Here is a 21,572-nt window from a genome sequence, read left to right on the forward strand (position 1 = left end):
TTTTTTTTTTTTTTTTTTTTTTTTTTTGAGACAGAGTTTCGCTCTTGTTGCCCAGGCTAGAGTACAGTGGCACGATCTTGGCTCATCACAACCTCTGCCTCCTGCGTTCAAGCGATTCTCCTGCCTCAGCCTCCTGAGTAGCTGGGATTACAGGCATGTACTACCATGCCCAGCTAATTTTGTATTTTTAGTAGAGATGGGGTTTCTCCATGTTGGTCAGGCTGGTCTCGAACTCCCAACCTCAGGTGATCTGCCCATCTGGGCCTCCCCAAGTGCTGGATTACAGGTGCTCGCCACCACACCTGGCCCATTTTTTTTTTTTAGACAAGATCTCACTCTGTTGTCCAGGCTGGAGTGTAGTGGCATGATTATAGCTCACTGTAACCTTGAATTTCTGGCTTCGAGGATTCTTCCACCTCAGCCTCCGGAATAGCTAGGACTATAAGTGGGCACCATACCAGGCTAATTAAAAACAATTTTTTTTTTTTTTGTAGAGATGAGGTTTTGCTCTATTGTTCGTGCTGGTCTTGAACTCCTGGCCTAAAGTGATCCTTCTGCCTTGGCCTCCCAGAGTGCTGGGTTTGCAGGTGTGAGCCACCACACCCACCCTGGGTTGGGGAAGAGGGCGGGCAGCATTTTAAACAGCAAAACTACCATTGGAAAACCACAAAAATGCAAAAAAAAAAAAATTTTGGTACTTAGACCTCAAAAAGGACATCTGTTTATAATATGAGAGCTGAAATAAGAAGGCAGAGCATCATCCTCTTTGACCTCAGCTGGAAATGTGTGCATCAGCATTTCTGTGAATGACTATGAAAGCATTGCAGGTATTGACTTTGGGTTACAAATAAATTTTAGCAAGTAGGCAAATCCTCAGATAATGAAGATGGATTGTCTATGTGGTTTTTTTTGGAGTCACTGACTTCTACCAGTTTTAAAAGAGATTATGACACAGAAACATTAAAGAACCCCATGTCATGTTTTCTGTCAACCCACATTCCTCTCCTTTCCTCTGTTTGATTTTTGACTGTTGGACTAAGGCATATCCTCTGCCTTCTATACCCACAGTACCAGTGCGGTGTTGCCTCCTTCCCTGTACTATCTACATGGCTCAGACCCTGCCCACATGAAAAGTGTGCCTTCTAGTGTGTGGCATATATTTACATCATTAAAATAATAATGTGTATGGGTCTGATGAAAATGACTAAAGATTTGTTTTCACTTAGAAAATGAATTGAAAATTCTAATCATTAAGGCATCAAAAATATGAAGTGCAAGAATAGCAATAAAAAATGAAACAAAACCAACTCCAGTTACTATCTGACTTATCCAAGGTAAAATTACAGAAGTGGCCCTAGATAAAGCTGGGCTGTATAAGTGTGGCGGAAAAGTAATATTGTTTCCTCACCCATCAAAAGGTTTGTGGCTGAGACCTCTTATAACAAAAAACAGATTAATGAGAGAAAAGCATAAATTTTATTTAATATAAGTTTTAGATGACATGAGAGCCATCAGATATGAAGACCCAAAGGAACAGGGAAATCTGTGTATTTTTATGGTCAGTTGTGCAGAGTTATGACTGAAAAACAAAAGGGTGTGATTTAGTGGTAATAAACTGGGGCTTACTTAGCAAGGTCTGTTTGCTCAGATTCTTCTTGGTGTCCCTATGTGACATTCCTTACCTCTGGGTATTCCTTACCTCAGGTCAGGACATCTGTCACATGAGGGTCTTCGGGGAGGAGAGAGGGAAAATAGCAGAGAGTGACCTTCCTAGGTATTCTGGCCTGCTTCAGAGAAGAGCTGAGGGAAGCTGAGAGTGGCCTTCCTGCCTCTGCTGTTTAAATGCCAAAGTCCCATATATTTGGGGATAGCATGTCCTTAACTCTGTCAGCTTCAACACACGGAGCAGCACTGCACAGAGCCAGTTTTCAGTGTGTCTTGCTTTCTACTCAGTACTCTAAAGATGTTTGAGATCAGTGGTGCTGTAGGGTTTTTTTCTTCTTCTTAAGGGATAGATACATCACTTGATAGCAATAAAAATTCTTCTGAAGAGGCTTTGTCAAGAAGATAATAAATATGAGCACTTCTGAGGCTTCAGGATGCAAATAGTGAGCACTTACTAAGAACAGGAGGAAATTCTTCAGTTTTCATTTATTGCCAAAATCTAGAGGGTATGGGATTCTTTGGAGTCTATATCTTTGTCTAAGAGTAGATTTAGTTGACAAATGAGGCAAATCTTTTTACTGATACCATGCTTTCAGACTTTTATTTTGTAAGTTATATCAAACCACATTGGGTGGTATAACCACCCAGTGGGTTCACTTTGCCTATTGCCTAGACAGAACCAGTTGATCAAGATGGGAATTACAATAGAGAAAGAGTAATTCACACAATTCTGGCTGTGAGGAGACCAGGGTTTTATTATTACTCAAATCAGTGTCCTCAAGTATTCAAGGATTGGAGTTTTGAAGGATACTTTGGTAGGTAGGGGGCAAGTGAATCAGGAGTTCTGATTCGTGAGGTCAGAGATGAAATCATAGGGAGTTGAAGCTGTCCTCTGGCACTGAGTCTGTTTCTGGGTTGCAGCTATAAGACCAGATGAGCCAGTTTATGGATCTGGGTAGTGCCAACTGGTCCATCAAGTGTAGGGTCTGTAAATATCTCAAGCACTGATCTTCAGCCTTACAATACTGATGCTGTCCCCAGGAGCAATTTGGGGAGTTTTAGAGTCTTGCAGCCTCCAGCTGCTTGACTCCTGTACCATAATTTCTAATCTTGTGGCTAATTTGTTAGTCCTGCAAAGGCAGTCTAGTCCCCAGGTAGGAAGGGGATTTATTTTGGGAAAGGGCTGTTATTGTCTTTGTTTCAAAGCTAAACTACGAACTAAGTTCCTCCTACACCCAGGAATGAACAAGGACAGCTTGGAGGTTAGAAGCAAGATGGAGTCAGTTACATTAGATCTCTTTCACTGTAATAATTGTCTCAGTTACAATTTTTGCAAAGGTAGTTTCAGTCCCTTCCTTTGGGTTTTGTAACACCTTATTCTATGAAGATGGAAAAAGGATGAAGACCACTCTAACATCTTCCTGCTGAACAGGGGGCATGGTGGGGTTAGGTACTGACCCCAAGGTAAGAGGAGTAGAACTGCTTTGCAGCTGTCTGCATGTACTTATAGGCGCCTGGTTGGGGTTTCAAGGCTTACATGACAAGGGTGTTAGTGTTCTCATCTATAGTTTTAATGCAGCATTTATAGAACAGCATACTATAAGGTAAATAATGTGTTCTGGGATAAGCAGTGCAATTCCAAGTTTTAAAAGTAAAGATTTGAAAGCATTAGTTCGGGGACTTGTAGCCCACAAATAATTTAGGATTTAATCCACATTGCAGAAAGTAATAAAAACTCGAGAACAACTAACAACAAGTGTGCTATAGTTGTGTTTTTTTTTTTTTTTTTGGAAGTATAATTTTTCTCTCACTAGTCCCCAATTTTATTAAAGATAAATCATAGTAGGCCAAATTTACTTGCAAAATAAATTTTAGTCCTATTACGCTTGGCTTGATTATTTGCATAAAGTCCAGTAGGAATAATTATTTGCCATATAGGCTCTTTTAAAATTGGCTTTGCTGAAACTTTGTTCTATAGAGAATCTCAGATTGTACTTTTAAAGCCTTGAAGCCCAGTCACAGATTTATCTATATCTGCACATACCTGTATGAGTTGAGTGAATTTTCCTCCTCTGAAGGTCCTAAGATAACTTGGTGCTCCTGGGCCTGTCAGAAAGTAACATTCTTTATTTAGTACAGGTCAGGAACCCTGTACAGGGAATGTGTAGACAAGGCATGAGGCCAGCTTTCCCTTTATTGGCTCTATAAGTCAACTTTGATTATTTAAAGAAAGCATGCCATTCCAGTCAAAGCCTTGGTAAAATAACCAGTTTCTCCAGTTGTGTCCTGTTAAAAAAGAAAAGAGATTCTTACTGCACTTATGCAAAAAACTAGACTGCCATAAATTGAGAATACTCACAAATAGTTTCTAAATTCTGGAGGAATCAGGTGGAGAGAAAGCAGTATGCTCCAAATTTCATTCATGGGAGTATACTTTACTCAATTGCTAAATGTTCTAAACAGCTCAAAAGAAAAAGTTTTCTTGACTCTGAAAAACAAAAGGATTAGCAATGTTTATCACATCAGCTCTCCATGAGTCCTAGAAGTTTGTTTTGTTTCCTCTATTCCAATAACACAATATCTAAAGTTATCAGAGACCTACATTCAAGAGAACCCATCAGAGCCCTATATCTGATTATAAACTGCCTACTGGAAAGGATCAAAACAAGACAGTTTGTCTGTGGATGACAAAAGTCTTAGGCAGCCACTATTAAAGCTACAATTGACTAGGAATTTTGATTACTTCTGTGGCATACAACAATTTTACATAATAATTAAAGGCTTAATATACATTAAGTTATGTCAGAATTATAGAAGCTTCCTATAATTTTTGAACACATACAAATAACATATTTATAAAAATACAGTTCAAAGAAAGCCAAACATCATTTCATAGTTGACAATGTTTCCTGTGTGATTTTTATGTAAAATAAGGCAAATACATCATTTTTGCACTTTAGGGGACCTAATATCTAAAAGATTAATTAGGTCAGAAAAAGACATACTTTATAATTTGACTTTGGAAAGTTTGTCAAATATCGAAGGTCTACAACACTGGATATCACTAAATAGAATCCCAGGTCACCATAAGTCATTCATATAGCCAAAATGATAACCCAGAAATTTTAAAAAGGAAAAAACCTTTACTCTGATAGAGAGGAGACTCAGCTTTCTAGACAATAATATCCGATGAAGACAGCATGAGGTCAACTGAATCTGTCTCTTCTCTCTCCCCTCCCTTTTTTTTTGTAGTTTATTCAAAAGGCAAACAAGATTTGTTTTAATTGCTCTTAATATTACATAAAAATCTTTTTCAAAAGAGAAAAACAAGTTTCATGTTTGCTTTAGGGCATCTTTAATGCTAAAGCTAGTTTTTAATACAATTTTATAAATTTATGTAGTTTTAATTAGTTTGACTATAAGGTAAGATTCTCATAAACTTCTTATAACTAACTCTTTACAATTTTCTGTTAAACAGATCAATTTTTTAAAAAAGAAAACCCTGTTACTCAGACACATAGGACCAGATTCTGGCTCCACATCAATGTGCTTTTTATTTTACTGTTCGATATACAGAAAATTACAGAACAGTTCCCCTCAACTCTTAGCCAACTTGCTTCTTTTCACAGAACTTCCTTTACAAGATCAACCCTTCACAAACCTTTCCAACTTGCTTAAACTTCAGTTTTGACCCTTTACTCTTTTAGGTTAAGACATTCTTTAAAACCCTCTGAACTAGATAAAATTACGTTCCCTTTAACAAAAACCATATTCCCATGCCTTCTTATAATTTCCCACCAAAACCACATTCTACTTTCCTTCTATACCTTGCAACCTTGCATGTAAAACTCTTTTTCCAGTGGACTCAAGTATGTGTTACACTGTTAACTTTTAGAATCTTTCATTTCTTGTGAAAAGTCTGATAAGTAAATGATTTTAATATATACTGGCTGTGGAGCCTAGGACACCAGACAGCAGTGCAAATAAGGTCTGATTCTTCCTAGTACAGTCAGGGGGTGTGGCTTATGCCACATGTCCCCAGGCCTTATCTAGAACCTAATGGCTCCAAAGTAGGTAAGTCAAACAGTTTTCAAAAGTCAAAGAAGCAGTTTATTACCTTAAAGCATTTAGCAAACCTAATATCTGACCTAATTTAGACCAAATGTCTCGATCAAATGTCTAAATTTTGAAGACATTTTTATTTTACCAATAATCTTTAAAGTTGTCTTTATTTCTGAAAGATTACTAAAGTCACATGAACAAAACGGCATTAAAGTTTCTATTTTTCTGACAAAATATTTTATTTAAGCCCTTATTTTGCCCCCAGTTGTTCAGAGCTCTTTCATATATAAACATCACACAAACAGATATAAATATACAGAGAGAAGAAGATCCAGTAGTTGTCAAGATTTTCGTTTGTCAATAATTGGATTATTGGCTTCAGGGTGGAGCCCTTGGAGGAATAGGGTCAGGAAAGCTTGCTGTTTCCAGGGCCTAATAAGCAGGCACAGCTGGAAGGCAGAAACAGATCACCAACATTAAGGGTCCCTTTTTTTTTTTTTTTTTTTTTTTTGAAATGGAGTCTTGCTCTGTCGCCCAGGCTGGAGTGCAGTGGCACAGTCTGGGCTCACTGTAAGCTCCGCCTCCCGGATTCAAGCCATTCTCCCGCCTCAGCCTCCCGAGTAGCTGGGACCACAGGCGCTCACCACCATGCACGGCTGATTTTGTTTTTTGTATTTTTCATGGAGACAGGGTTTCACCGTGTTGGCCAGAATGGTCTCGATATCCTGACCTCGTGATCCACCTGCCTCGGCCTCCCAAAGTGCTGGGATTACAGGCGTGAGCCACTGCGCCCGGCCGAGGGGTCCCATTTTTATATCACATCCTGGATCCCCCAAAAGAGGGAAATACTATGGAAGAAGACAGTGCAATGCTTTTACTGTGCATTTTATTACAAGGCAACCCAAAGCCGATCAGCCCATTTTGTAATCAGCCCATCCCCACGGGAGTCTCATCTCTCAGTGGAAGAGGGGGATGTTTGCATACTTTCCAGGTGACCAAGCATGCTTCTCTAATCCAAGCACGCAAAGAGCCAAGTATTCCTCCATAACAGCCAATATCCCTTAAAGTTGCTATACACCAAGGCTAAAGGCTTTCCCATAATGTAAAGTAATTTCTGATGCCCCCAAAAGTCAAAAAAAAGGTCAGGTAACACAATGAAAAACCAAACACAGCCTTAGATTTTGAGAGATATTTATCCACTTTCAATTCCTGGGGTTCCATGAGGAAAATAGGTTTTTTCCAGAATGGGGTCTGTGGTGCCACCTCTGTTTTTTCCCAGGAGTCCAGGCTGTTTGAAATTCTTAGATTCTCTCATGTGGGCATCGGGAGCGGGAAGCAGACAACATGGAGAAAAATAATTCCGTTAACTGAGAAGAAAAACCTTTTTCAGAAAAAAGCAATTCAAGAAGAGGAAAAAGATAAAGGCCTTTTAAATATGTATAGCTTGGATATCCATTTTAATTAAGCTGATTTTAACAGTAGAGCTCTTTTGTTTTTTAAAAAACTTTTAAATCTCATTCCAGACTCCAGTCAGGAAAGCCAATATTTTTGACTTTTGAATTCTACCACAGGTAACCTCCCAGTGAAATTAATAAGTTTTAACTAAGGTTATAACTTGACCATGGATGCATAAGGTGTCTCAAAGAGACAGTAAACAGTTTATTTACAAGATTTAGAATCTACCCAAAGGTAATTCAGAGAAATAAAAAATTAGGAAATCAGGAGCAGTCCCTGGGGGAAAAGAATCAATAAATGGCAAAAAGTTTCACAAATAACAAAGCAGAAAGGACTGATTTCCTAAGCCAAGAATTGAACCTAGGCTGCCATTGTCAAAAAACAAAGCCTTAGCTATGAAGCTACAACATTAAGCAGTTTCTATTGTTCTTCCCAAAAGAGGCCTAGAGTAGCCAATTTTGAGCTTACAAAGGCTTTAAACTGCTTAAGATAATTTTTAGGGCTAGCTATGACATGAACCCCAAAATCCTTGTCCTCTGGATGGCAGAGACTAAAGTATCCCCACATGGTCACAAGGTTAAGATTTTAAGGACATAAAACAACATGAGAGAGAAGCTTCATCCAGTATTGGTTTCAGGGGCCTGTAGCAAAGTTTGTAACTGACAAGCCTGCCAGGCTGGCTTGAAAAGTAGGCGTTTAGGGGTTCAAAGCCTGTGTTCTGTCCTGTGACACTGCCTCTCCATTACAGAAAGACAAATTCTTAGCACAAAGTACACCAGATTTGCGGCATCCTAATAAGACTAGTCTCACAAATCCTTTTTTTCTATTAATCAAACCTTTGCAGAAGAGACAGTGATGTTTACCATTCACATACACACACACACACACACACACACACACGAAGGAGAGAGAGACAGACAGACTGACCAACCGACCAACCGACCAACCGACCAGAAACCTGGCTGGTAAGAAATTCTTACCCTTTTTGCCAGCATACCAGGTACCAGGTTTCTGGGTTCCCTTTCTCTGCAACTTTCAGAAGAACAGAGCAGCTTTTGATGACCCTGCTCATGGCACCAAGCTGTGGGGACCCATTACAAAAGAAAATGGTCACTTTCTGTTTTATGGAACCATAGGCAAAAGCTTTCTAGTTTTGTAAGATGCCACCCAATGGGCTGCATGAGGAACCGAATTAACGTTTTCCATCCCAGCCAAAGCAAAATACATGTAACAAAACAGACACTAGTCACCTCATTCCACACCCAAAATTGACCTAACAAGGCTCAAACTTTCTCCCGTTGGTCTCTGTCATCTTTGATCCACTTAAAGTGGGGAGGGATGACCTCCAACTAGGAATTTGATGAGTGGTCTCTTGGCAAGACGAAGAGTGGAGAATCACAGAGTCAGGCCTGTTGAGCTTTCTTCAGGGCTCACCGAATGCGATTACACTTACAGAGGGTTCTTCAAGTTAGGCCTGCTGGACTTCGGTCAGCAGTTTCTTCAGAGATCCCTTCCACACATACAAACACACACAACAAAGACAAGATGGACAGAAGGCCTTTCAAATCAAGATCCCTTGCCAAGAATTCCAAGAGTATTCCTTCCAAACTAACCTCCTATTCCCCATCTGAGAAATCTCCCCCAAATCTTCCTGATTGAGAAGAAATCTCTGGAACCAAGACTCTTCCTACTCATTAGGTAGGGCCAACTGAGACTTTGAAGGAGCCAAAACTATCAGCAGAAGGGAGGAGGTGTTGGCAGCTCCTAGAATACTCACCAAATCAGACACCTCATAATGGGGCTACAGCTACAGACACTCCATGATTTTGCTACAGACAGAGACACACCCTGCAGTACGGCTCCAGTTACAGACACTCTGTGGCAGAGCTACAGACAGACGTCCTACCGTGGGGCTGCAGTTATGAAATGTCTCCCCAGGACTATTTCTCTATTGCAATTAAATTCATGAACATTGGGCTAGCACTGACTTGCCAGTAGAGACAGTGTCAGAGTCATCCTCTAATCCAAGAGAACTAGGTGGCTGCTTGGGCTGGCCTCTGGATCCATCAAAGGAGAGGGGCTACCGAACCATGGGCAGGTAGCTACAAAGGCAATCCCAGACCAGCCTCCAAATTTGTAACCACCCAACGGGCTCACCTTGCCTGCTGCCTAGACAGAGCCGATTGATCAAGACGGGAATTGCAATAGAGAAAGAATAATTCACATAGAGCCAGTTGTGTGGGAGACCAGAGTTTTTTATTACTAAAATGAGAGAATTTGGGGATCTGAATTTTTAAGCATAATTCTGTGGGTAGAGGGGACAGTGCATTAGGAGTTCTGATTGGTCAGGTCAGAGATGAAATCATAGGGAGTCGAAACTGTCCTCTTGCACTGAGTCAATTCCTGGGTTGGGACCACAAGACCAGATGAGCCAGTTTATGGATCTGGATGGTGCCAGCTGGTCCATCAAGTGTAGGGTCTATAAATATCTCAAGCACTGATCTTAGGCCTTACAATACTGATGCTGTCCCAGAGAGCAATTTGGAAAAATGTAGAATCTGGCAGCCTCCAGCTGCATGACTTCTAAACCATGATTTCTAATCTTGTGGCTAATTTGTTAGTCCTGCAAAGGCAGTCTAGTCCCCAGGCAGGAAGGGGATTTGTTTTGGGAAAGGGCTGTTGTTGTCTTTGTTTCAAAGCTAAACTATAAGTTCCTCTTAAAGTTAGTTCGGCCTACACCCAGGAATGAACAAGGACAGCTTGGAGGTTAGAAGCAAGATGGAGTCAGTTATGTCAGGTCTCTTTCACTGTAATAATTGTCTCAGTTATAATTTTTGCAAAGGTGGTTTCAGTGCCAGTACATAATGTTTAAGAAATATGGTTTAGGAATCAAAGTGGGTTCAGACATAGGCATGGCCGTCTACTGGCTGTAGGACTCTGGGAATTTTACCTAAAATATGTTAGTCTTAACTTCCTCATATGTAGAATAGGAAGAATAATGTTATTTACTTCATAGGTCATTTTGAGAATTTAGTGACATAACATAGGAAGTGTTTAGTACAGTGATTTCAGATAGGAAACACTCAATATATACTATATTACTCAAGTTTTGATAATCATTTAAAATTCCATGTGTGGAGCCTATATGTATATAGAAGCTTGCTCAACTGCTGTGGCTTGGGGACTGTAACACAATTTGTAAAACTTATTCGTGACCACTCTGAAGGCTAACCATTCACAAGGAACCAAGCAGGATGTTTATCATTGTGGACGGAAAGCACGCTTGCTCAGCTCCAGCTGACTTACATTGTTGCGTAAGTCTGTGTTGTAGGAGGAAAGCATACTGGGTTAGACAGACAATGGTTTTGTCCAGAATATGGCTTCTATTGATCATTTTGATATTGGTCTTATAGGCACCAAGGGAAAACTTCCTCACTCTCTGAAAGTTTGCTGAAAATAAACTGACAAGAGGCAGATTAATAGGAGAAAAAGAATACAGATGTGTTAACGAGAATAGGGGAGAATCACAGAATGATTACCTATCAGACACATGGTACACAGATGGTTATATACCCTTCTTAAGGGAGAGGGAGATGGAGAAGCGTGGATGATTTTAGGGGTATGGTAAATGATTTTAGGGGAATTTAATGGCCTTGAAAAACATACAATGGCCTGGGACAAAGTCTGTTAGGTCTGCAAAACAATGGTTTGGGACAAGTCTGTTCAGTTGTGTTGACAGACTGCAGCCTTTCTTCCTGTGATATGAGTTTAGTTAATTAAAAACTCAGGGAAGGGATCACAGATAATTGTTTTCTTTGGTGGCTCTAGACTTTAGGCAGATAAAGGAATTTAGAGAACAGCTTCATCCTGGGCTATGGGAGAGACAGAGGATTAAGAGATGGGGGTTGGGGGTATCAGAGAGACCTTGACTCTTCTTTAGTTCAACATGTCGAAGTACCATATTTTGGGGTATATGTTTCTGTACCCCAACAGTTTCACTGGAACTATTTTTCTTACCAATAAATATAAAGATCTCCTTGCTGAGTTGTGTGGTAGCAGAACTCTCCTTCTGCCACTGAACGCACTTTGCATCCTTGATATTTATCACTACACTAAAACTAAACCAATCACGGTAATGATGGAAGGAGAGCTAATGTTATTTGTTATATGTGTGCAAGGCAGCAATTTTGACTAACCAATTTTATTAATGAGGAAAACAGAGGCTTTTAAAAGTTAAATACAGTCATCAGTCACTTAATAATGGTGATATATTCTGAGGACTACATCATTAGGTGATTTTTGTCGTCGTTCAGTCATAGAGCGTGCTTACACAAACCTAGATGGCATAGCTTACTATGCACCTAGGCTATAAGCTATAGCCTATCGCTCCAAGACTACAAACCTGTGCAGCAGGTTGCTGTACTGAATACTGTAGGCAGTATAACACAGTGGTAAGTATTTTTGTATCTAAACATAGAAAAGGTATAGTAAAAATGTGGTACAAAGGATTAAAAATGGCACACCTGCGTAGTGCACTTACCATGAATGGAGCTTACAGGACTGGAAGTCACTCTGGGTGAGTCAGTGAGTGTGTGGCGAGTGAATATGAAGGCCTGAGACATTAGTGTACACTCCTGAAGACTTTATAAATAACATACACTTAGGTTATACTAAATTTATTTTAAAATGCATTTTCTTCAATAATAAATTAACCTTAGTTTAACTCTTTTATTTTATGAACTTAAAAAGTCTGCAAAACAAAGAATGGTTTGGGACAAGTCTGTCTAAAAGACTTTTTCACTCTTTTTTTTATAATAACACTTAGCTTAAAACACAAACACATTGTTCAAATGTACGAAAATCTTTATGTCTTCTATAAACTTTTTAAAAATTTTTTACTTTTACTTTTAAAACTTTTTTGTGAAAAACAAAGACACAAACACATACATTAGCCTAGGCCTACACACGGTCGGGATCATCAATATCACTTTCTTCTACTAACTCCACACCTTGTCGAACTGGAAGGTCTTTAGGGCAATAACAGACATAGTATCATCATCTCCTACGATAGCAATGCCTTCTTCTTGAATACCTCCGAAAGGACCTGCCTGAGGCTGTTCCATGGTTAATGTTTTTTGTTTTGTTTTTAATGTAAGTAGATGGAGTACACCCTAAAATAATGATTTTTTTTTTTTTTTTTAGATAGAGTCTCGCTCTGTCATCCAGGCTGGAGTGCAGTAGCATGATCGTGGCTCACTACAACCTCCACCTCCTGGGTTCAAGTAGTTATCCTGCCTCAGCCTCCTGAATAGCTAGGACTGCAGGTGCCCACTACCATGCCTGGCTAATTTTTATATTTAAGTGGAGATAGGGTTTCACTTCATTGGTCAGACTGGTCTCGAACTCCTGACCTCAAGTGGTCCACCCACCTCAGCCTCCCAAAGTGCTGGGATTACAGGCATTAACCACCGCACCTGGCTTAAATAATGATTACTAGTATTGTAAATATGTAAACCAGTAACATAGTTGTTTATTATTATCCAGTATACTGTACATTATTGTACATGCTCTACTTTGATATAATTGGCAGCACAGGTTTGTTTACACCAAATCACCACAAACACATGAGAAATGAAGTACACTATGACATTATGATGTCTACAACATTACTAGGCAATGGGAATTTTTCAGCTGCATTATAATCTATGGTACTACTGTAGCATATACAGTTTACCATTGACTGAAATGTCCTACTTCTATGGCACATGAGTATGACAGGTGCATGACCACACAGCTAGCAAGAATTTCAACCAGGCATGTCAATAGCAATCACTCAGCCTAGGAAAGCTTTTCCAGTCTCTTTTTTTGTCCTAAGGTAAAAACATATAAATACTTTGGAGAGGATTTTTTCTTTGTTAAATCCCCACTTTGGGGAAGAACTATTTGCTAGATGATGCCCTAATAGAATCCACTTTCCAGATTGTTTCCAAAAGCATTTTTGGTTAAAAAATTAAATGATGCTACTACTATTGTATTAACAAAATTAGCTCAGGAAGAAAATCTCTTAGGCTACACAACAGCCTTCTCAGCCCTTTTGGTTTGGACTTTAGGGGCTGGCTTTGGAGTTTCACGGGAGGCCTGATACAGAGAGAGGTCTAGTTTAAAGGGTTGAGAGAAGCAACTTCTGGTTTGTTCCTTGTTGGAAATTCTCTCTTTTAGATCCATTCCAAGTTCAGGAGAACCTTATGACTATGCAAATATACAAGAGACCCCCTCGACAACCGAAGACCTTTCTAAATTCTTAACTTAGAAAATACCCCAATAACATACCACGTATTCTGTCAAATACAGTACTAAGTATGTAGGTGGTGAATTACAGATAAGCATTAGCATTTCCAGGTTGTATATATCAAAGAATAGGTTTTTACTTTATTTCCAAACCTCACTCTGTATGTGATTGCAAGGACAGAACTTAAAGTCCTGTTGAAACACAGATGCTGTGCAGTTAGAGGGGGCTGTCACTAGCTGGGAGCTACCTTCTGACCATGTAGCCTTATAACTTTTGGAGTACAAATTGGTGCTTAACTCTGCATTTTTCCAATTTGCTGGAGGGAACCGGTGCTGATCTTGAAAACAATACAGATTATTCCTTTGATTTATTTATATTTTATTTGTGCAGATTATGGGATACATGTGAAATTTTCTTACAAGAATATTCCTTTTAAATTGTGTTTCAACTGAATTAATACACATCAAGGATTTTTTGGTCACTAAACTGTTAAATTCTCAAATGCCAAGGGTCTGTTATAAGTTCTGAGGGAGGGTAATAAGTCAATCCATAAACATCTACCAGTAGAAAAATATAAATGAGTTTTTCAGCTGCCTAGGGGGCCTGGTGCTCACTAGTTAATTTGAATAAAAAGAGAGGGAAATGAAGGAGGAAAAGCAGGTTCAAAGCTAGAGGTGCTTCTTCAGGGAGGATCTCCTAATAAAAAGAAGTGCTGCGGCCGGGCGAGGTGGCTCACTCCTGCAATCCCAGCACTTTGGGAGGCCAAGGCGGTGGATCACCTGAGATCGGGAGTTCGAGACCAAGGCGGGTGGATCACAAGGTCAGGAGATCAAGACCATCCTGGCTAACACGGTGAAACCCCGTCTATACTAAAAATACAAAAAATTAACTGGGTGTGGTGGCGGGTGCCTGTAGTCCCAAGCTACTCAGGAGGCTGAGGCAGGAGAATGGCGTGAACCCAGGAGGCGAGGCTTGCAGTGAGCAGAGATCCCACCACTGCACTCCAGCCTGGGCAACAGAGCAAGACTCCGTCTCACAAAAAAAAAAAAAAAGACAAAATTAAAATGTCAAACCTATAGGCAGTTGTATCATTGTTTCAGCTGCATGTGAATGGACTGATGGCATCTGCTGTGCAGCCCATTAAAATAAAGCTGCACTGTCTCTGATGTCTTCACTCAGGTCATAGACCTGCTCACGGTTAAGTTGCTTTTCTAGGTTTGGAAAACTTAGCACCATGTTTTCTCCCCTTCTTAAATAAACCTATTTTCTTGACCCATCCCAATTGAAGCATTTCCTTCCATTTTACACACAGTCTCCCACATACTCCTTTAGGTGACCCTCTGTATTCACCCCTCCTAACTCCCACCCCTTTTACCACCAATTTTTCACTTTCATTGAACAAGCCTGCAGACATCCTCATCCCATGGGAAGGTGGCTGCCTGGATGGCAGTCCACCCCGCCTAACCCACATGCTGACAGCAGTGTCTTCCATTTCAAACATTTCTGCTTTATACCCTTGCCACCTGTTCAGAGCAGATGGGAAGCTGCCACGGCAAGGCCAGTGCTAAATGCCACTCACACACTCTGCAAACGAAAGCAGAGTTTTTGTTGTTGCATTATAATAATGGAACGCAGGCTGCTTGCAGTCGGTCCCTACAATTGTTTTCATCAATAAATTCCTTCCAGTCAGCCCAGGTAGTTGGGATAGATATTGAGAACAGGTTCATTCCGTTGGGTTTCCGAGTGATTTGGTGCCTGAGCTCCTATCTGCAGTGAGCACATGGGAACTGTGGGAGGTAGGAGGAGTGTTGCAGCATCAGAGTCTGATGACATGGAAGGCAACTGGTGCTGGCCTAATTCCCTGTGGCACAACCTGGCCTTTGGGGCCGTCATGTCTTTATAATCATTTGGCCTCATGGCCCTTTGCCAAGTTTCCTTGTAGGCAGTAGTTTGGTCTCACGTGACCTTACTAGACAATTTAACGGGGGTTCATTAGAAGATGGAGAAGTATCGAAATAACAGAGGTTTACACTGAGACCATATGGTATTTTACAGAGTGAGGTATTGTCAAATGAGTAGAACAATGCATATTCTTTGTTTCTATGTTTTGAAAAATTCTCCCCACAGTAGGACACTATTGTGTACTAAATACCATGGCCCCTCAGATATTCGGCCAAACAGGCTTTCAGATTTTGGAAGACATGGAGCATGAGGTAAGTGCCTGGATCCCCAAACCACTTGCCTCCATCTTGCTTCCAGGTGGACACTCTGGAGGTGATACGGCATCCGGAAGAAACCACCAACATGAAGAGGCAAACCGTGGCTTCTTACTTCCGGGTATGGAGTCTTCTTGATCTGTATTCTGCCTACTTCCAAAAAGGACTATCCAAGCCTTCTTATGAGATGCCCAGATAGAGTCAGTGAAACAAGGGCAAAGCACAGAGTCAAGAAACATCGGGTTGGGGAAGTGGTGGAAGCAGGGCAGGAAGAGAGCACTGGGCACACAATCCTCCTGCCCATTAAATGACTGATTCTGTCAGCATTCAAGCTGCTTCTTGGTCTTAGAGTTACTGGAGGCAGCCACTTTTCTAGCATACTGAATAGTAAAGTAGTTAATAAAGTTCCAGAAGTTGGCTTATTAAGTTCAGATACTAAGAGAATCTGTCTTAGCATTGATTTCATTTTCCTAGATTAAATTGACGCATTGTAAAATATACTTGTCTGAGCCCTATTATTTCCCATTTCTGCCATCCCTATTTCTGATACTTCATCTAGTTAAATGCCTCCTTTGGGTAAAAACACGGTCTCTAGAAGGGCTCTGTTAAGTGCACATTATATAGCAAAGACAAGACACATAGAATCTTGCAGCAATTTGCACAGATTTGTTTGTGTTCAAATTATAAAGCATTAGAGTTGGAAGGTCTTTAGAGATCACGTACCACTGGAAGCTGAGATCCAGATAGTTTCACAGTAGAAATGCTGTTAGGCCAAGCACAGTGATTCACACCTGTAATCCCAGCACTTTGGGAGGCTGAGGCAGGCGAATCACCCGAGGTCAAGAGTTTGAGACCAACCTGGCCAACATGGTGAAACTCCATCTCTACTAAAAATGCAAAAATTAGTCAGGTGTGGTGGCAGATGCCTGTAATTCCAGCTACTTGGGAGGCTGAGGCAGGAGAATTGCTTGAACCTGGGAGGTAGAGGTTGCAGTGAGCCGAGATTGCACCATTGCACTCCAGTGTGGGTAACAGAGTGAGACTCCATCGCAAAAAGGAAAAAGAAGAAATGCTGTTAGATCAAATTTAGAGCTGATCTCAGGGGCAGTGGAATGAGGTAGTAAGGTGGGGTTGGCAGAGGAAAGGGCTTGGCAGGGATGAGAGGTCAGGTGGGTGGGAAGCCGGAAGAGCCAGGCAGGCTGAAGGGCAGGACTTGGGAGCCGGCACTCTAGATAGAAGGCTCCATGGAAAGCTAGCAGGTGCAAGGATCTAAAGTGCAGAAGTCCAGCCTAGCCAACTGTGCTTCAGAGGCAGGCTAGAATTGGGCTCAGGGTATGAATTGCAGGGGCCCCAGACCTTTGAATCCCATACTCCATCCATGCAGTGAGTCATGCTATAGCATCTGTGGCAGGTGGGCCCCTGCCTCCTCATTCTGATGTTTGGTTATTTCTAATTGCTACTTATTTCTTACATTGAGACATACCTGGTCCTATCCCCTTTAGTGGCTCTATGTTCATCTGTTAGTCCATTTTATGTTGCTATGAAGGAATACCTGACACTGGATGATATATACATATTTTTTGAGACAGAGTCTCACTCTATTGCCCAGGCTTGAGTGCAGTGGTGCAATCTTGGCTTACTGCAACCTCCACCTCCTGGGTTCATGTGATTCTCCTGCCACAGCCTCCCATATAGCTGGGACTACAGGCACGTACCACCAAGCCTAGCAAAATTTTTTTGTATTTTTATTAGAGACAGGGTTTTGCCACGTTGGCCAGGCTGGTCTTGAACTCCTAACCTTAGGTGATCCGCCCACATCAGCCTCCCAAAGTGCTGGGATTACAGGCATGAGCCACCGCGCCCAGCTGAGACTGGATAATTTATAAAGAAAAGAGGTTTATTTGGCTCATGGTTCCTCAGGCTGTACAAGTGTGGCACCAGCATCTGCTTGGCTTCTGGTGAGGTTTTACTCATGGAGCAGGCATGTTACATGGCAAGAGAGAGAGGAATGGAGAGGGACCAAAACAGAGGGGGGATCCCATACTCTTTTAAACAACCAGATTTTGCATGAACTAATAGAGTAAGAACTCACTCATTGCCATGTGGACAGCACCAAGCCATTCATGAAGAATCTGCCCCCATAACCCAAACACCTCCCACTCATGAGGCATCTGCCCGCATGACCCAAACACCTCCCACTGGGCCCATCTCCAACATTGGAGGTCACATTTCAACATGAGATTTGGAGGAAACACACATCCAAACCGTATCATCCTCCTGGTAACCCTTGGTGTCTGTGTGTATTTTCCCACTGGATTTAGTGGCTCTATTTACTCTGTGAAATGATTCTCAAGATCTTAGGGCCCCCCTATCAGCAGAAAAGTCTCTGGCTTATGGTTTTTCAGAAATATACCCATAATAACCAGTTTGGTGTTCTCAAAATACCAGTTCACAAATGCTAACCCTGAAAAACAAGTTACCTTAGTAAGCTAGGTAACACCAATTTTGATCTGTAGGAGCAGTGACTATGAAATAATGGAACTGATTTCCTTTGACTTATAACAGCCCCTGAAGGTGTGCCCAGAAGAGCTCCAGCAGTGGATGCCCTCAGAAACAACTGAGGCCGCCCCCTTCACAAGCGCCCCTCTGATTTTCCATGTCCTTCCTCCCCTCTTGCTGTGAGAGCCCTGTACCAGCTGCTTGGTATATGTTAGTTGATAGTCACCATAATCTTCATTTTGAATACTTCTCTTATTTTCTTTGCCTTGTTTTTGTATTTTTCTTTTCTGTCCCACTACCTTATTACCAATCGTATCAGTAGGATTTGCTTAGACTATCTGGTGGATCTTAGGCTGAAGAAGCAATTTGCCCCTTCCTCAAACGCTGGACATTTTAAATTACAGATACAGATTGTGGAACGTCACCTGGGAATACCAGCGACAAGCATTCTAGTTCTGGCAATGGAATTACAGGATAGCCTAGAGCATGTTCTTAGCTAAGTTTCTGCCATACGGGATATTGCTTGGCACTAGGTGATGTTTAAAGAATGTTTTTGAATCTGCAGATGGCTATAAGTAGGACTTATATTATTATCTCCTATTGCTGATTTCATGTTCTGCCTCGCAAAGGTCTGTGAGCCTCAAACTGCTCTAGAGGCTTCTGCAGGCCCGTGTTGTAATTATCCATTGCATTGGTGGTAACCTCGTTCCTTGTGCATTTTTCTCCCTGGTAGTATTCTCTGATGGACCTGCTCTCCAAAATGGTGGTTGGACAGCCCCACTTTGTGCGCTGCATTAAACCCAATGATGACCGAGAGGCCCTGCAGTTCTCTCGAGAGAGGGTGCTGGCCCAGCTCCGCTCCACAGGGATTCTGGAGACAGTCAGCATCCGCCGCCAGGGCTATTCCCACCGCATCCTCTTTGAAGAATTTGTGAAAAGGTCAGACCATCACCTTTGGGAATGCATTCTTGTAAATGTAGCTCTACTCTGGCCATCCCTGTGTCCTAAGATTGTTCCTCCTGCCCACTCTCCTCCAAATATGTAATTGGCTAGTTGCCAGCTACCATTTAGTTCTTTGTTGAATTTTTATTGTGCTTCAACTAAACTGCAATGATCCAGCAGTCACGTTAAGCTTCCTTCTGATCACATTATTTTAAATGTCCATATACATTTATATGTTATAAATCCTTAGGTCTCAAGTTCTCCAGGTATTTTGTTGTTATGATGAAAGTATCCCTCCATAAGTGGGCCCAGATTCTGGTGGATTGGAATGCACCCAAGCACCAGTTCTTCTTCCAGGTTCTGGCATGATATAATATAATAATTAACACTTATATAGCACCTAAAGTATCCTAAGAGTACAGGACATTTTAGGGCACTATTTAAAATGTATTATCTCATTTGATCCATAGAACAACCCTATAAGCTAGACTCTATTATTATCCCCATTTTACAAAATGTAAAGGTGAGAAAACTTGGGTATCAAAAGAAAGTAAGTGATTTTCCCATGGTCTCATGCTGGTCAATGTAGAGCCAGGATTTGAACCCAGGCAGTCTGGTTTCAGTATCCATGCTTTTAATCTCTTCAGTTCAGTGCATTCAATCAATATTTATTGAAATAAATTGCATGGCACTTTCTTAACCCAGAAGTGCCTTTGTCTAAGAATGAAATGCTGCTCTTTTCTGAACAACTGCCATAGACATTATGTATGAATGTGATTACAAGTAGAATTTTCTGTGAAGAAATAAGGAAAACAGTAACAACAAAAAAAAAAACACCTCTGAGAAGCACTGCTGTCTGAGGATGCCTGGAGAGGAATATTGAAATCCATTGTATGCCTGACAAAGACAAGGCAATCAAGAAAAAAAAATACATTGTAGAATCTGCCTCACTCCTTAAGCCATCAGTTAGTGTCTTTTTACCTCCACTCTGAAACATGTGCCCAAGGTCATTTTTTCCAACTTTTTCTTAGGAGAGGATGGGTCCTAAATAAGGTAGCTTGCTTTATCAAGTCTCCCAAACTCTGCTAAATTCCATGGAAAAGATAAGGCAAAAAAAAAAAAAAAAAAAAAAAAGAGAAAGTTCCTTGCAATGAGAGCTTTTAAATTAAAATAAGAACAAAATGGCTGTTTTTTGTTTGTTTGTTTGTTTGTTTGTTTTTTTGTTTTTTTTTTTACATGTTTTTGAGCTTCATTTTTCCTCTTAAATTTGGAGGTGAAACAAGAAAAAAAAATTTAGCACATGAATTTGACTAGTCAAGTATTTTTTGTAACAATGTTTGAATACATAAAAATATTTAAGAAAACAGGTCAAATGCTGAACAGATTGGCACTTCTTTGTTCATAATCAGAAAGTCATTAGGCAAGTATGAACAGGAGTTTCAAAATGCCAGTAAATCTGAGGATATCAAAGATTTCTGAGCCAGCAAGTTAATTGGTATTTTGATCCTTTTGAACAACTTAACAAAATAGATGAGTTAGCAGTTTTCTCCCTTGATGTTATTCAACAAATAGGTACACTTCTTATCTTCCTGTTCAAGAGTGCTGTTTTGTAAACTCTCAGCAGGAAATATGCAGACAGGACAATCAAAGACAGGAAACAGAGCCATTCAAGGTTTATTAAATGGAGGTAAATAAAAGATAAAAACTCATTTAATGTTACTCTATACTTTTGTATTTTCCGGCATTCAGGACTGAAACCCCGAGTATATACCTGGTGGTGGTCTTGGGATCATGTTGTTGGGTTCCAGAAAGGGGAAAGACTTCCCCAGTCCCCAGATGACCCAAGTCTGCAGGCTTGGCCAAACCTCAGATACTTTCTTGCCCCTATTCTCTTTGAGCTTTCTGGCAAAATGACTTGGAAGTGCCCTTCCTTATCTCCTACTCATATAGCCTTTGAGGAAGAGGGTGTCCCCAACATCCTCTCATCAATAGGACCAGGTGAATTGTAAGTCTTTATGTTCTTGACTAGGCATGAAAGAGGCCACCTGGAAATGCTGGAGCCTTACTGTTGAGGGACATCATAGAAAAGCAATCTAAGCATTTATTGTTTTTATGGTCAGTGGATTCCGATGCAGTCTCTCAGAAGGTCTACAGCGGGCAAACACATAACTGCATGTATTGGGATGTGTTCTGACAAATGTCTAAAAAATAGGGCCGAGTCAGGCTGAGCACGGTGGCTCACACCTGTAATCCCAGCACTTTGGGAGGCCAAAGCAGGCAGATCACCTGAGGTTAGGAGTTTGAGACCAGCCTGGCCAACATGGTGAAACCCCATCTCTACTAAAAATACAAAAATTAGCCGGCTGTGGTGCACGCCAGTAATCCCAGCTACTCAGGAGGCTGAGACAGGAGAATCGCTTGAACCCAGGAAGCGGGGGTTGCAG

The 21,572-nt window shown here is 40.9% G+C and overlaps 1 protein-coding gene across 1 annotated transcript in view; it reads left to right on the forward strand.

Annotated features, from left to right (window-relative positions):
- MYO3B (myosin IIIB) overlaps positions 1-21,572 on the forward strand; it is a 489,035-nt gene that overhangs the window by 275,580 nt on the left and 191,883 nt on the right. The window contains exons 24-25 of the mRNA XM_025405350.1: positions 15,731-15,808; positions 18,920-19,125. Of these exons, the coding sequence (XP_025261135.1) occupies positions 15,731-15,808; positions 18,920-19,125 (284 nt within the window). The remainder of the gene's footprint in view (positions 1-15,730; positions 15,809-18,919; positions 19,126-21,572) is intronic.

Source organism: Theropithecus gelada, chromosome 12 (assembly GCF_003255815.1).
Source record: "Theropithecus gelada isolate Dixy chromosome 12, Tgel_1.0, whole genome shotgun sequence".
NCBI lineage: Eukaryota > Metazoa > Chordata > Mammalia > Primates > Cercopithecidae > Theropithecus > Theropithecus gelada.